The sequence below is a fragment of the Microtus pennsylvanicus genome, chromosome 14, assembly GCF_037038515.1.
Source record: "Microtus pennsylvanicus isolate mMicPen1 chromosome 14, mMicPen1.hap1, whole genome shotgun sequence".
Classification (NCBI taxonomy): domain Eukaryota; kingdom Metazoa; phylum Chordata; class Mammalia; order Rodentia; family Cricetidae; genus Microtus; species Microtus pennsylvanicus.
Window position 1 is genome coordinate 31,463,105 of NC_134592.1, and position 16,910 is coordinate 31,480,014.

At 42.4% G+C, this 16,910-nt stretch overlaps 1 protein-coding gene across 3 annotated transcripts in view; it reads right to left on the reverse strand.

Moving 5' to 3' along the window:
* Positions 1 to 1,179: 1,179 nt before the first annotated feature.
* Znf410 (zinc finger protein 410) overlaps positions 1,180 to 16,910 on the reverse strand; it is a 30,706-nt gene continuing 14,975 nt past the window's right edge. Inside the window, exons 6-12 of one of the 3 annotated variants that reach the window (XM_075947879.1) lie at positions 16,564 to 16,714; positions 15,332 to 15,513; positions 14,214 to 14,303; positions 10,903 to 11,028; positions 9,557 to 9,697; positions 8,068 to 8,195; positions 1,180 to 1,893 (exon numbers count right to left, since the gene is read on the reverse strand). In XM_075947879.1, the coding sequence (XP_075803994.1) occupies positions 1,855 to 1,893; positions 8,068 to 8,195; positions 9,557 to 9,697; positions 10,903 to 11,028; positions 14,214 to 14,303; positions 15,332 to 15,513; positions 16,564 to 16,714 (857 nt within the window). In that variant the 3' untranslated portion in view covers positions 1,180 to 1,854. The remainder of the gene's footprint in view (positions 1,894 to 8,067; positions 8,196 to 9,556; positions 9,698 to 10,902; positions 11,029 to 14,213; positions 14,304 to 15,331; positions 15,514 to 16,563; positions 16,715 to 16,910) is intronic. The other 2 variants (XM_075947880.1, XM_075947881.1) reach the window with 2 other exon arrangements.

Sequence of the window (16,910 nt, forward strand, 5' to 3'; positions counted from 1 at the left end):
ACGTCATATTTTAGACTGATACTCTGACAATAGCAATTTAGGTTTGCCAGTTGTTTGCTTGTTTTTTTGTTTTGTTTTTTTAAGTTGAGGTAGCTCCCATTGTCCTGGAACTCTCAATGTTCCAGGCTGGCCTTGAACTCAAGAGATCCAGCTGCCTCTGCCTCCTGTGTGCTAACATTAAAGGGGTGCACCACCACCACCAGCTTAGGTTTGCCAGTTCTAAACAGTGGTGTCAGGTTTTCTTTTTCAAGATAGGGTTTCTCTGCATAGACCAGGCTGGCCTCAAACTCAGATCTAATGTCTCTGCCTGCCCAGTGCTGGGATTAAAGGCGTGCACCACCACCACCTTGTCTGGTTTCCTAAGGCTCCTCAGTTCAGTTTTACCTATACAGTATCCTAAAAGCTAGCACCCTATCTTATGGTAGTAGTGTTTTTTCCTTTTTAAAATTATGGTATGTGTGTGTGGGGGGGGTATGTACATGAGTGCAGGTCCCCACAGACACCAGCAGAGGGCATCAGATCCCTTAGAGCTGGAGTCAGAGGGTGTTGTGAGCTGTTTGATGTGGGTGCTAGGAACTGAACTGGCATCCTCTGGAAGAGCAGCAAGTACTCTTAACTGCTAAACCATCCCTCAAGACAGAAGTGTGTTTTTACCTTTTTCTTTTCGGAGACAAGTTCTTACTATGTAGTTTTGTCTATCCTGGAATTCCCTATGTAAATCAGACTTGCCTCAAACTTAAGAATTCTGTCCTCTGAATGCTGGGGTACCACCACACCTGGCTTATCAGTGTTCTTTTTATTTTCTTAAGGCAGTGCCTCACTGTGTAAACTTGGCTGCCTGGAACTTATGTGACAAGGCTGGTCTCAAACTCATAAGGGATCTGACTGCCTTAAAGGGATGACTCCTATCCCTAGCCCCCTTTCTCTTTTCTTTTCAATGCCCTATCTTAAAGAGGAAGACTAGATTATTTTCTTGACCTCTTCTCTAAAACAGCAGTTCTCAACATATGGGTTGTGATCCCATCAGATATTTACATTACAATTCATAACAGTAGCAAAATTACAGTTATGAAGTAGCAACGGAGATAATTTAATGGGGTCAGCACAACATGAGGCACTGTATTAAAGGATTGTATTAGGACAGATCAGAACCACTGGTCTAAAACAAGAGCCAAAGAGCAGACTGGTTGTTTTGTTTATTTAAAAGGAAAACTGAAACTCTAGATCATGTGGTTTTTAACTTAAAAAAAAAACCCTCATAACATGCTACTTTAAGTCCCATAAACAAAACAAAATGACCAAGTAGAGGTGTACAGGTACCTCAGCCTGGGCCAAGGGGAGATTCAAGTAATTTATGTTTTACAGCCCAATGGCTGAGAGTCTTTTACGCAGGTTGCTAAAGGAAGAATGTCACAACATAACTGGCATCACTCCCTTCTTCAAAGCAACAAGGCATCTTGAAAACTCAATGTCCTGGTGAAGTTCTAGAGTTGGAAGCAGGCCATCATTTAACCAGATAAAGATAGCTGGGTCTAGGATGAAAACTCTCCGAAGGAAAACCCGCACAGTCACAATGCAAATATTCATCCAGCACATCATTACACTGCAGTAGGAAGAGAGGCAGCTACAGCATCCAGCCCAGTCACAGCCTCACTCTGTCAGGATCAGATGGAGGTGGAAGAGAAGCCCTCAGGAGGAATCCCTCTTCTCAGCCAGGGACGATGGACAGAAGCAAGGCGAGATCTTTGGCCTTCACAGATTCATTTTAGTTCTGGCAGAATGTGAGTCTTCTGGATCTGTTCCCATCATGTAATCTGGGGTCAGATAGAGCTGCTTCTCCAGAGGTCAGCACACTCATGTCTGTCTTTCCGTTAAATCTCCTTGATTTAGTAACTATAAAATTGAAAACAAATATAGACTAGGTTACAGATGAATTACAGAAGCAAAAAACACCTTTGACTAAATGAAAGGGTTAAGAGTGGAATCTGGGGAATGGACTGATAAATCCAGTAAAGGATGATGGGCAGAACTTACTTATAATCTGTTTTTAATTTTTTTTAAAGATTTATTTATTGTGTATACAATGTTCCTACTGCCTGTACACCTCCATGCCAGAGAGGGCACCAGATCTCATTACAGATGGTTGAGAGCCACCATGTGGTTGCTGGGAATTGAACTCAGGACCTCAGGAAGAGCAGTCAGTGCTCTTAACCTCTGAGCCATCTCTTCAGTCCCCGTTTTTAATTAAAAAAAAAAAGATTTATTTTTATTTCCTATGTATTGGTATTTTGCCTGTAATTATGTTTCTATGAGGGTGCTGAACTCCCCTGGAGTTACAGTTGTGAGCTGTAATGTGGTATTGGGAATGAACCTGGGTACTTTGGAAGAGTGGCCAGTGCTCTTAACCACCGAGACATCTTTCCAGCTCCCAAAAGCTTGCTTTTGTTGTTATTTTGGGAGACAGGGTTTCTCTGTGTAGCCCTGGCTGTCCTGGAACTTACTATATTATAGACAAGACCAGTCTCAAACTCAGAGATCTACCTACCCCTGCCTCCTGAGTAATAGGATTAAAGGCGTGTGCCACCATGTCTGGCTGCCACATTAACTGTGACAATAAAATAACCTGAATCTACAAGTTCAACAATTGTGTTCATACCCACCAGTCAGTAATGGAACAATCACCACAGGGAAATCAATAATGGTAGAACCAAAACTGTTGTAAAGTCAGAGTCAATCCAAAATACTGACAAGCAGGGAAGGGAGCTGTTTCTGTTACAAGTCCTGAAGCAGGAACCTGCCCATTAGAGTTTCAGGGTTTCAGTAGGCTTAAAACCTTTTCTGTGGTGAAGGAAGACAGGCCTGAAGGACTCCTTCACTGATATTCCACTCTGTGCTGTTCAGTTTTTGAATATTAACTGATGAAACCAGTTTCCACCTGTGTGTGTACGTACATATGTGCATGAAGGAGGTTCATATGCCATCTACCTTGTTTTTTTGAGACAAGGGCTCTTGCTACCCGAAGCTCATGAGTTTTGACGATGCAGTCACATATTGTCCGTCTCTATCTTCCCTACACTGGGATTACAAGGCACATGCTGACAAACCTAGAATTTTTTTTTAACTCCCCAATGTTGGGATTATAGGCATGTGTCACCATGCCAGACGGTTTTTTACAAGGGTTCTTGGGAGCCAACTCAGGTACTCATGCTTGTATGGCAAGCACTTGACAAAAAAGAGCTACCTCCCCAGTCCCACCAGAAAACAGGCAGAGCATGCCAGGAAGCAATATTCCTCCTGGTCTCTGCTTCAGTGCCTGATTCTAGGTTCCTGCCCTGGCTTTCCTCCATGATAGACTCCAATCCATAAGCTGTAATAAACCTTTTCTTCATAACTTGCTTCTGGTCACGGTGTTTAAATCACAGCAATGGAGAAACAAGGTAATGTGTTACCAAATGAAAACATGGACTCTGTTTCAAGTTACACAACCAAAGATAGTTTTGAGGAGATAAAAAAACAGAAACTCAGGCAGAGGCAGGCGGATCTCTGTGAGTTCGAGACCAGCCTGGTCTACAGAGCTAGTTCCAGGACAGGCTCCAAAGCCACAGAGAAACCCTGTCTCGAAAAACCAAAAAAAAAAAACAAAAAAAAAAAAACAAAAAACAGAAACTCAATATTAGAGGACAACAAATTATTACTAAACTTGTTGGGTATGGAAAGACAGTTATTTTAAATCCTTATCTTTTAAGACACATACTTTAAAAAATTACAGATACGACTATAATGCTTCAAAATATTCTGGCACAAACAGTAAGAGCTAACAAAAGCAGTATAAGTATGGAGGGACTGGAAAATGGCTCAGTAGTTAAGAGCATTTGCTGCTCTTGCAGAAAACGTGAACTTGGTTCCCAGCGACTACTCTGTGGCTCACAACCACCTGCAACTCCAGTTCAAAAGGATCTAATGCCTTCTTTGGCCCCTCAGGGAACCAGGCATGCATAGGATACATACACATACATGTAGTCAAAACAAACACGTAGAATAAAAATAATTGTTCAGGTTGGGTGAATGGTACACGGATTTTTATACCCACACCTCTCTCAATAGACCCTCCTAAAGCTATTTCTTTTTTTTTTTTTCTTTTTTTTTTTTTTTTTTTGGTTTTTCGAGACAGGGTTTCTTTGTGGTTTTGGAGCCTGTCCTGGAACTAGCTCTTGTAGACCAGGCTGGTCTCGAACTCACAGAGATCCGCCTGTCTCTGCCTCCCAAGTGCTGGGATTAAAGGCGTGCGCCACCACCGCCCGGCTCCTAAAGCTATTTCTATAAAATAAATTTCAAAGAAGAAAAAGAAAGAGAGGCAAAAATACAGGGGACAGTGGTGTGAGACAGATGAATGGTTCCAAAACAGCAACCTACAAAAGGTAACTTAGAACCAATAATACCAACAGTAGAATGTTCAACACAAAGTAACAAGTCACAACAACAAAGTCCTGACAGAGTATGCTGACATGAATGCCCAGCAACCTATCATTCTAGATAACCCAAGAGTTAATATATTTAGAATATTTAGAGTCATTTGGATACTCTAATGGCTTACTAGAACACAAAGGCTATACTGAAAGGAGAGAGGGAAAAGGAAAGGTTGTAAAACAAAACACTGGCCTGGCGATCTCTGCAGAAAGCCTATCTGTATGCCATGAACACGTGATCGTCACACAGTCTCAAGACACAAGGTCAAGGCCTGATTAGTTTTCTTTTTTTTTTTTTTTTTTTTTTTTTTTGGTTTTTCGAGACAGGGTTTCTCTGTGGTTTTGGAGCCTGTCCTGGAACTAGCTCTTGTAGACCAGGCTGGTCTCAAACTCACAGAGATCCGCCTGCCTCTGCCTCCCGAGTGCTGGGATTAAAGGTGTGCGCCACCACCGCCCAGCCTGATTGGTTTTCATTCTGTTTTCTGGGTCAGCCAAGACGATACAGTTGGAAGAGCTCAGAATCAATCTAAATCTCTTCGACTGGGATGATAGATCTCAGCAAACAAGCAACTGAACAAGATCCTTTTAGCTCAGATGGTTTGTCCTGTTAGCTCTCAGACTCATGACCATAGCGGGAAAAACGACACCTTTTTTTCTGAACAGGGAACGTTTCGGATAAAGATTTTTGGCCTTTTCTTTTTGCTTAGGTGTTTTGTTGTAGTTGTTTGTGGCAGGGTCTCATCATGTAGTCTTGGTTGGCCTCACATTCATCATGTCGACCAGGCTGGCCTCAAACTCATAGACCTGCCTGTTTCTGCCTCCCAAATGCTTGTATTAAAGGTGTGTTCTACCACACTGGCCCAATTTTGCTCCCCTCCCCTTTTGAGAGAAGAGCTCACTCTGTAGCCCAAGAGGATATCCTGGAACTCAGTAGTATAGATTGCCTACTAACACATAATTCTTCTGGTTTCTCAGTGGTGGGATTATAGACACATGTCAACATGCCTGGTAAAGAACTGTTTTATGGTGGTGGCACACGCCTGTAATCCCAGCACTTGGGGAGGCAGAGGCAAGCGGAGCTCTGTGAGTTCAAGGCCAACCTTGGTCTACAAATCGAGTTCCAGGACAGCCAGAGCTGTTACAGAGAAACCCTATACCAAAAACAAAAAATATTTGCATGGATTATTATCGTGTAAGTAATATATTCTGATCATACTCTAACCCCAATTGACCTTACTCATCTACGAAGCCCAACCCTCTCTTCTTTTCATGATACCAGCTTAATTTCCCCATTTTTAGAGTGTATGTTACCACCTATCGCATTTTTTTTAAATACTTTTTTTGGTTTATTTAACTTTATTTTATGTGCATTGGTGTGAAGGTGTCAGATCCCCTGGAACTAGATCTTCAGACAGTTATGAACTGCCATGTGGGTGCTGGGAATTGAACCTGGGTCCTCTGGAAGAACAGTTAGTGCTCTTAACCACTGAGCCATCTCTCCAGCCCCCCACCTATCGCATTTTTAAGATGGTATGTATACTCGTGTTTGCATATACGCAGGAACACATGAGTGTGGAGGCCTAAGGTTGAGTCCGATATCTTCCTTGATCACTCTCCATTTTATTTATCAGTCAGGGACTCTCAGTGAACCCAGAGCTTGCCTATTCTAGTTAGTTAGCCACCTGTCCCAGCAAATTCTGAGACTGAAGTGCCTGACACAACTACCCAGTGTTGCCATTGGTGCTTGGGATCTGAATGGGACTTTAGGTTTGTCTGGCAAAAGCTTTATCCACTGAGCCACCTCTCCATATTTTTTTCTCATGTGTGGTGTGTATAGTGTATGTAAGTGTGTATTTTGTTATGTCTGTGTGCACATGTATGTACAGTGTGGAGACTACAAGTTAATGTTGCCTTTTTCTATTGCTTCTCCACCATTTTATTTTTTCATCTTTTTTTAAATCTTTCTTTTTAATTTATTCTTTGTGTTTTTCACATCATGCATCTACATCCCATTCATTTCCCCGTCCCTTCATATGTGCCCTTGCAACCTCCCCCAACAAAATAAGATTTAAGAGAAAGAAAAAATAAAAGAAAAAAAAAAGAAGAAAAATCAATATTGTCATGGAAGCTGCAGTGAGTCACACAGTAAACCATTTTATCCACATATCTTTACTTGCGAGTGTTCATTGCAGAGTTACTGGTCTGTTTCTAGGCCTCTGGTTTCTGCTACACTGTTGATGCTAGGCCCTCACTGGGACTCCTCTTGGTTATCCTGCTGTTGCCCTGTATCGTGGAGATCCTGCAGCTTTGGGTCTGCAGGACCAGTCCCTTCACGTGTTCTAGCAGATCACAGATGGGATGGATGTTGGGGTGGGCCTGGGTAGTTGCAGGTTTGGTTAGCCTTCCAGCTCTCTGGCATAGGGGCCACTCTCCCAAATGCTGCAGCTAATGAGGGTCAGGGACAGCCCTCCTACCTTTATGCCCTTAGCGCCAGCTCTCCCACCTGTCTCAGGCATTGGTGTGAGTGGGGGTGGTAGGGCATCTCTCTGCTCCCTATGCTGTCACATGACAGATGAGTAATGGGGACAGCTCTCTCATGCTCACAACACAGGGGCTGGTTCACCCACACCTTTGCTAATGTTTTCAACTTTTAAAACACCTTTTCTACACTATTTTGTATGCATGGCCTTGTAAAACCACAGAAATATGACATGGAGTCAGCTCTCTCCATTACATGGGTTTCAGGAATCCAATTCAGATCATTAAAATTCAGATGGTGGCAAGCATCTTTACAGATTCAGTTTTCTTGCTGGTCCTTCTCCCCATTTCTTGAAACATGGTCTCTCCTTGAATTTGGACGCAAAAATTAATTTCCTAGACTGGCTACTCCCTAGCACAGCGTTACAAATCTACACTGCCCACATCTGGCTTTAACTCGGGGACTAGGGATCTGAATTCAAGTCCTCATGCTCACATCACAGGTACTTTATCAACTGAGCCATCTCCTGAGACACTTGTGGTGTTTGTTTGGGGACTTGCTTTGTAGAACAGGCTGGCCTCGAACTTCCAGAGATCTGCCTGCCTCTGCCTCCTGAATGCTGGAATTAAAGTAAGTGTCACCACTGCCTTGACCTCTTTATTGACCTTCATGGATACCTGCAATCATGTGCATGCATGACACAGAGTACAAAGAGTTAAAAATAAACTTTAAAAAAGTATGTATGAAGCCAGGCGGTGGTGGCGCACGCCTTTAATCCCAGCACTCGGGAGTCAGAGGCAGGCGGATCTTTGTGAGTTCGAGACCAGCCTTGTCTACAAGAGCTAGTTCCAGGACAGGCTCCAAAACCACAGAGAAACCCTGTCTCAAAAAAACCAAAAGTATGTATGAAAGTGCTTAGACCTCAAGAGTGTCCGCTCAATCTCCCAACTTACAAAACAACAGACTGCAGTAACACTGGACTAATTAATGCTTAAAGGAAAAGAAGCCAAAGTTACAGGAAGTGGAGGTTAGCAAATTTTAGATCCACTAACTAGATTCTCAATCACTGTCCATTTAAGTCACCACAGAAACAAAGTGAGGGCAGGATAGAGATGGCTTTACCTCCTGTGGATTTACCGCAGTTAAGACAGAGACTTCATAGGACTGCCTCCCCGTCTGCATGGCCACCAAGTGATGTGTCACGTCAGTCACTGAGGACAGGGGACGTGAGGATCCTTCAGCAAGCACCTCTGTGAAACAAGAGGAAATTATCGTTAACCAATAGTGATCCATGTGCACACCACTGCTTCAGCAAGCCAACCATTGCAACTGCTAACTCTGTTCCCTGGAAAATTCAACCAAGTTTTCACTGTTTCATTGCTAGTGGATTTAGAAAGTTACAAAAGGAGGGTGGGAAGTTAAAGAAACTTGGATATAAGAATGACAATTTTTCAATGTAACAATTTAGAATAATATGTTACTTGGATTAAAACTATATGAAATAGGGCAAACACTGCACAGGCAAGCACAAGAACCAGCCCTTGCGGCCATCAGTGCTGATGTTCTGAGCAGTACGTCCACATCAAGAACATGAGCTAATCCTGGCTTCAGAATTCACACTCTATCCCTTCCTCCCTTGAATGTGCTCTCCAAGCCCAGCAAAGCTCTCCATGCCACTTCTGTCTTCTGATGTGGTCTGCACTAGTGCTGCACAGGGACCGGGTGGACTGGCGAACACATTTGGGGTCTTGTAAGCTCCACACAGAAGTTACAAAAACTCCGACTGTGAAGGAAGAAGTGACTAAAACACAGGGTCTCATACTTAGTAGACATTCATCAGGGGGTCACCATGAAAATTTTTAAAATAGTATTACAGATAAATCACTTAGCCCTCAAGCAAACTGCAAGGTTTCTTTTGTTGTTTTGTTTGTTTGTTTGTTTTCTTTGTAGCCTGGTCTGCTCTTCCTTCCAGACTATACGTATAATGAATGTTTGCTGATGTAATTTCATCTATTTCTCAATGATATTTCATACCATTTATGCTGTTTCAACTTATGGTCCCTACCTCCTACTTTTGTCTTTCCCATGGTGCCAGGCACACAGTAGGCACTTAATAAATGCATGCTGACCTCACCTGGTAAGTTTTTCAGAGAAGAGGGCCTGGCCTGTGTAAGCTGGGTGAAATTTCTATACCAGAGGAGCAACTGTTTCCTAGAGAGCCCTTTCTTTTCTCCAGAAGATATGGCTTTTGAAGGTATGGAGAAATTGCTTTGTATCTCCTCTGAAAACCTGGTTATGCTCTGTTTAAATGTTTAAAAGTTAAGCTCTTCCATACTGCAACAGGAAAGACAGACACAGTTGGGCTAGAGTGCTAAGGACTACAGATAATAGTTAAAATGTTTTTCTTTATTCTTCTGTTAACATCATATTTAATCATTAAAAGAGAAAAGGTTCATTTATCCACCCCAGAGAATAAATTCAAATATTATTCAATGACACCATCATACAAGAAATAATATTAATAACAATAATCTCCTCTATTTTGGAGATACTCTACTCCTTAGCCCCGAGCTACAACTTGTTTCCCCACATAAAGAACTAGAAGTCTTACCATCATCAACTCCAAGAATAGAATTGGTATTTGGTAGACTCAAGGACTCTCCACCAAGGCTGGACTGGGAATTCATAGACACCAGGTTTTTACTGGGTACTGAAGCTTCTTCAAGCAAACTACTGCCCATTAGTGGCTCAGCTGTACAGAGAACAGGATGTGAGAGACATACAGCAGTCAAGGCTGTGCCTGGTCCTCATCTCTCTTCACAAGAAAGCTGGCTACCTCTTTCAGAACTGTAAGCTTTTGTCTTGGATGCTTCTCCCATTTCACTCACTTTCAGATAATAAGAATAAACCTACTAAGGAAGCCAATCCTTAAGGATAATTATCTGTTCATGTGACCACCATCTGAAGATCATCATATAATAGAGAGAGAAATAAGGACATCCTTTGAAAGAAGCACTTGGAATTTTTTTTTTTTCAAGACAGGGTTTCTCTGTAGCTTTGGAACCTGTCCTGGAACTAGCTCTTGTAGACCAGGCTGGCCTCGAACTCACAAAGATCCTTCTGCCTCTGCCTCCCAAGTGCGAGTGTTTGGAATTTTTTAAAGAAAGACATGGAAAAGAAAAAGGAGCTCTATTAATTTTAAAGTAGGGTAAAGGCTGCCAAACTATTAAATAAAAAATGTTAAATCTTTAGTTATATAGAAATCTTTAATGCCTGTGCTCTTTAAAAGCTGGATCACAGACCGTCTGGCTGACCTCAGCCTCGTCAGGGGACATTTACATACTATTTTTTGTTTTCTGAAAACAGGGTCTCAAGCAGTACAGGCTGACCTCAAACTTGTTGAGGTTGGCCTCGAACAGCTGATCTCCCACCTCTACCTTTCACGTGCCTGGATTACAGGCATGTGCTACCATGCCTGGCTTTTTTGTTGGTTTCCTAAAACAGGGCTCTCACTATCTTGCCCAGGTTGTCCTCCCACCTCAGCCTTCCAAGTGGATCTACAGCTATGAACCATTGGAGAAATTGTTATTTGTGTATGTGTGTGTCTGTGCGCACGCATGTACACACATTTTTTGTGGTGTTTAAATTCAGGGTCTTACACATGTTAAGCAAGCATTCTACTACTGAGCTACATGCAAAGCCCTTAGTGGAACTTTTAATAGTATGTGTTCTGAGATTTACAACTCACTCATCTCATTTTTCAAGTTCCTTTATTGTTAAGGGAGGAACAAGAAAATATATGTTTTGAAAGCTTACAGATGATTATACTGTACAGCTGTTACAAACTATAAGTCTATCAAATGAAACCAAATCTCTCTACCTAGCTAGATTTCCAATTAGCCAAGAAGGCCAATGGCCTGGCTACTGAACAGTTCTCCACAAGACCCTTCTCCTCACCAGTTTGTTCCTGTTCTTGACTCCCAGTTGTTCCTAGCTGCAAGTGGTGCTTTCTCATGTGGACATTTCTGCTCCCACTCTGAGAAAAGGTCTTTCCACAGACTTGGCATTGATGAGGTTTCTCTCCTGCAAAAAGTACTGTGTTAAGATAGGACAGCCCAGAAGACAGTATAGACTGCCGATGGCAATTCAGTAGACAGAAGACTGAAGGCTGCGCTTTGGCATACAATCTCTCACAGGAAAGGGAGGAAGTCTGTCCCAGGAGGGCTAGCACACGCATTGGCTCTAGCACTTCTCTTTGGACTAAAGTCCCCCTGGCCTTCCAAAAAGGCCTAGTATTTATCTCCTTTCCAATAGTCTTCCATCAACCACCAGAATTTGTATCTACCTTGAGGACTCATTACAACCCTGGGTTCGTAATATCCCACATTCTATTTCCTTCAATACTCAAGATCTTCAACATTTGCAAACAGTTTCCAAAGCCTTATTGTTTTTTCTTTTCTTTTGTTTTTGTTTTGTTTTTCAAGACAAGATTTATCTGTAGCTTTGGAGCCTGTCCTGGAGGAACTAGCTCTTGTAGACCAGGCTGGCCTTGAACAGGTGTGTGCTTCTACAGCCCAGCTGTATTACGTTTCCTGGCTGTACTATTTTTTCAGGTTTATTCATATGAGAATGTGTGTGCTTCTCTGTGGGTTTATGCATCACTTAGATGCAGGTGCCAGCAAAGGCCAGAGAGTATGAGGTCTCCTAGAACTGGAGTTACAGGAGGATGCAAGATACCTCTCCAGCCCTCTGTTCCATGTCTGTGTACTAGCTATAAACAACCCCCAAATAAATCAAGAAACCAATTTAATTTAATCAGAAGGAACCAAAGCACCAATCCCTTACTCTGAAAGCTCACAATGGAGACCCGGCACAGGAAAGCAAGTCAACCATCTCAGAACTTGGGGAGCTGAGGCAGGAGGATGCTCCAAGTTCAAGGCCAGCCTGGTATATGTGGCTTATTCCAGTCCAGGCCTGCTTGAGCAAAGAAAAAACCAAGAGCAAGCTCATAATGAAAAGCATTTTATTGCACTTGCCATTTACTTGTGCAAATGATCAAACTGCTCTACTTCATGGAGAAGAGTTCCAACGAAAGTAGCTAATGTGAGAGAAAAGAACTAAGGGAACTGCAGTTACCTAGCAGGGGAAGGGGTGAGAGAGGACCCTGCGCCACTCATCAGTTCTGTCAACCAGACTGTGTGTGGGTTTAATGTGACATAAATGAAGCACACAGTATCATATACAATGAATTTTTGCCCAGAATTTTGAAGTTTTGAAGCTTTTAGAGCCTACTTCTATTTTTTAAACGACAGGAAAACAAGCTGTAAAACAAAAGCAGGTGCTAGGAAAAAACTCAGTGGCAGAGTTCCTGCCCAGATCTAGGTTCCATCTCCACACTGGGGGAAAAGACATAAAGGAGGCTGACAAATTCAGAAGATGGTACTCCTATAGGACCCCAGTAACACAGTTCTATGATAAATCTACCAACAAACAACAGTATAAAAAAATTTAGGTTCAAAAAAGATTTACTAGCCAAGAGAGTAAGCAGTAGTAGATCCTAGGGGATCTTTATTTAAAGGAACCAACTTCTGGGTTGAGGCTATAGCTCAACAGTTAAATGCCTGCCCATTATGAAAAAGGCTTTGGGTTCAATTTCCAACATGAAATAAATTTTTTTAAAATATCTATTTATCTATCTATCTATTTATCTATTATGTATAAAATATTCTGTCTGCGTGTATGCCTGCAGGCCAGAAGAGGGCACCAGACTTCATTACAGATGGTTGTGAGCCACCATATGGTTGCCGGAATTGAACTCAGGACCTTTGGAAGAGCAAGCAATGCTCTTAATCACTGAGCCATCTTTCCAGCCCAACATGAAATAAATTTGAAAACTTTAAAGATAAGCCGGGCAGTGGTGGTGCACTCAGGAGGCAGAGGCAGGCAGATCTCTGTGAGTTCAAGGCCAGCCTGGTATATAAGAGCTAGTTTCAGGACAGGCTCCAAAGCTACAGAGAAACCCTGTCTCAAAAAAACAAAACAAAATAAATAAATAAAATAAGAATTTAAAGATAAATGAATTGAAGTAATTTTGGAGACAACTGGACAGAACATGGACTGAATATAAGATAAAAGCAAGAAGTTATTTTTAAATTTAAAAGGTATTAAGAAGTCATCTTTTTATATTCTTGTATATATCTGGCTGTACATCTGATATAGTTTATATAACCAGTACAACACAGCGCTAGTAATACACATGTGAAGTCCACATCTGGCCCACAAGCTATCAGTCTGCCACTTTGACTTGGAACTTGTCATCATATTAAAACAGCCCAGGAGCTGCAGACAGCTCAATTGGTAAAATACTTGCCTAGTATGCAGAAAGCCCACACTTACAGTCCCAACACCTGGGAGGTGGAGGCAAGATGATCAGAGGTTCCAGATCATACTGTGTGTGCTACATAAGACTTGTCTCAACAAAACAAAAAACAAAACATCTCCAGCACTGAGATCTCAACTATGACAGTCTCATCCCTGACTGACTATACATCTCCACCTCCCTAACGCTCACTGAAGTGCTTTGCTCTAGTCATCAAAATCAAGTCTTCTTGCCTCCACCTCCTCAGTGCTGATTTCTGGTTGGGAAGATGGGAAAGGAGGGAAGGGAGACAAATACCACTTCAGATTTTTCCAGCAAGTTTACAAAGTCTGGCCTCTATAGAATATTTTCATAAAGTCTGAATGACATTTTTATCAGGGGAGATTAGGTCATCTGCATAGAATGAGCAAGCTGATAGAATCACAGGGAATTTAATAATACAAAGCAAAAAACAGGTCAGTAGGTCTTTTCTTCTCCATTGCTAGCTCCCAAGAAGTCCTACTGGGCAGTGTATTGGAATGGAGACCGAGCAGGGTGGCCATGCCTCCTCAGAAAACATGAACACCACAGGTCTCGCTGCCACTAACATCAGCCTTCCCACTGTGCACAGGATTTTGGAACCCCCCTTCCCAGAGGAATGAAGATGTCAATACTCCATATCAATATGACACATAAAAGATTCAACACAGATCTCAGAAAAAGGTCTGCCTAATGCAAATGTAAATCTGAAGAGAACAGGAGCGCTAACTGAGGAGAAAATCTTTCCAATATAATTATTAAGGGCCTTAATCTCTCAGTGTCGAGCTTTATCATCTTAGAACACTGCGCACCTCCTTCCCACCCTCGTCTCTTGCTGTTTGCATTCTATGAACAGCACAGGCTCTAGTACCTGAGTGAACTACCAGGTGCTTCCGGAGGCTGGAATACTCTGCAAAGGAACGGCCACATCCCTGGGCTTCACACAGGAAAGGCTTCTCTCCTACAGGCAGACAGTGAGACACAGGCTCAGCCTTCTGAGAACTGACCATCGTGTTCTGCTTTCTTTAACTTATGCTATGTAACGTCAACAGGGCACCCAGCAAATGTTGTCTCCCAATGTTCTGGAATACAGACCACCAGATAGTCTTCCAATTTTTTATTCAAATTTCTTCCTTGGGATAAGTACCATGTACTACTTCAAGAACACTAAAAAGAGAATTATTCATTCCCTAACATACTGGAAGGTTATGCCATTTGGAGGGAATCTTATCTAGAACAATTGTTGTTCTGAGCCCAGCTAGCTCAGTCGGTAGAGCATGAGATTCTTAATCTCAGGGTCGTGGGTTCGAGCCCCACATTGGGCGCCATTCTGTAGTGGGGAGCAGGACAGCTTGGACTGTACTTTGTAAATGCCTTTAAAGCATACCTTCCTGACACTTGTGCAGGGACAAAGAGTGGCACAAAAGCGGGGAAGAGGTACTAAGTTCAGCGTTTAAGTTTTGCAAAACACATTTCTGACAAAGGCTTCAAAGGCACCTGTAGTATCTCAGACTAAAAAGCAAGGAATCTTTCCTTTGCTCCATCCATTCTGACATTTATTCTATTTCTCATATTGCAAGCTCTAACAAGAAAGCAAGCACCCCAAGTTCAGGGGTTGAATCTTAGCTCATATTTAATGCTCTGTAATATTTGTATGGCTCAATAAATGCAACCATACAATGTTCAGAGAGACTGGAAAACAGGCTGACTCGTTCATTATCTCCTGGTGCCACTGCAATCTAGGACAGCCTTACCCTTCTTATAGGACAGGCTTATGGAGACAGAATCGACACTGTCCATTCCTCACACAGAGATGAGGTTGGACACATTGTACTGACAATGAACAGAACGCACGAGACACTGAAATGAAGGGAATCTTTCTTCAACACTGCACCTCCATTTCTACTCCCATATTGCTTTCCTAAGTAGAAGCGGCAGCAAGCAAGAGCACCGCCATGGAGACCAATAAAGGGATGCAGAGCTGCACACCTGTGTGGATGCGGCGGTGGTTCTTCAAGTTCCCAGCTGTGGTGAACTGCTTACCACACCCAGACTCATGGCACATGAAGGGTTTCTCCCCGTTGTGTGTCCTCATGTGCACCTTCAGCCTCTGCAACACATAGAAGCTTTTCCCGCAGCCTTCTGCAGGGCAGATGAAGGGGCGCTCGTTTCTGTAGAGACATCATAAGCAACAAGACTTGAAAACACTCTGTGCTGGTGGTGACAAGCCAACATTTCTACTGACTCTCAAGGCACACAAGAGACCCCAAACTTGGGTATATTAAAATAACTCTTAATATCTGAGGCATCTCTCTAGTCCTGAGACTTAGAATTTTTGCTCTTTAAGATATGTAGATGCCAAATGTCTTATTGAAATATTTATCAAGAATGAGGTAATGAGAGATGGAGGCAGAAGAATGAGGAATTCAAAGCCATCCTTTTCTTTTTCTTTTTTTGCTTTGTTAATTTGTTTTGAAACAGGGTTCCTCCACGCGCCTTGGATGTCCTGGACCTCACTCTATAGACCAGGCTGGCCTCAAACTTAAAGAGATCTGCTTGTCTCTCCCTCCCGAGTGCTGGAATTAAAGGGGTACACCGCCACCACCTGGGAAAGCCATCCTTTTTGTTTGAGGCCTGCCCAGGTCACATGCCTCAAATAAAATAAGTAAATCAGATAACACAATTCTTTCTATTAACATACAAGACCCCTCAACCAGGTATGGTGATGCACACTTATCTCAGCATGTGGTAGGGTAAAGAAGGAGGATCTTGAGTTCAAAGCCAGCCTGAGCAAACAGTAAGAACTTGATTTTAAAAAGGGGGTTTGGGGCTGGGACTATAGCTTGGGGGACAGTATATTTTTAGCAAATTAAAAAGCTCTGGTTTAGATTTCAGAACAACAAAAACCAAACAGGAGGTCTTGGCATGGCGGTAAACCCAACACTTGAGAGGCTGAAATAGAAAGATCATTTAAGCTCAAAGAATTTGCAGCAACTTGGACAGCATAAGATTCCATCTAAAAACAAGTAAGAACCAGAGTTCTTGTTTTTTTGTATAGCCCAGACTTGTCTCAAACTTGCCAGCCTTCTAAAGGCCGAGATTACAGGTGTATATGTGTCACCACACCTGACTAAGAAAGACAATCTTTGCCAGGACAACTGGAATCCCTGCTTTCCTGGAGTTTGTCTGTTCAGGGACAAGTTCCTCTATGATTGGCTCACCGGTGAGTTTTAAGGTGGTATTTGAAATGAGCCGGCCACACAAACGTCCGGTCACAGCCTTCAACTGTGCACCTGAGCTTCTTTTCCACTGGAGGAAGAGGTCCAGAATCTTTGGGCTGCCCGTCGCCAGAACCAAGGTGGACATTTTCTCCTGTAACAAGCAACATATTTATAATTCAGGGGAAAATCCTACTTAGATTCAAACAATAAAACTCCTACATTTCATCCCAAGTGGTCTTTAAACCTATATATATTCATGTACAAGAGTACTCTGTATTCCCATCCAGAGAATTACCCGCAGTTATCATGTTTTATTTAACAAGACCAAGTTTCTGACAAATGTAAAA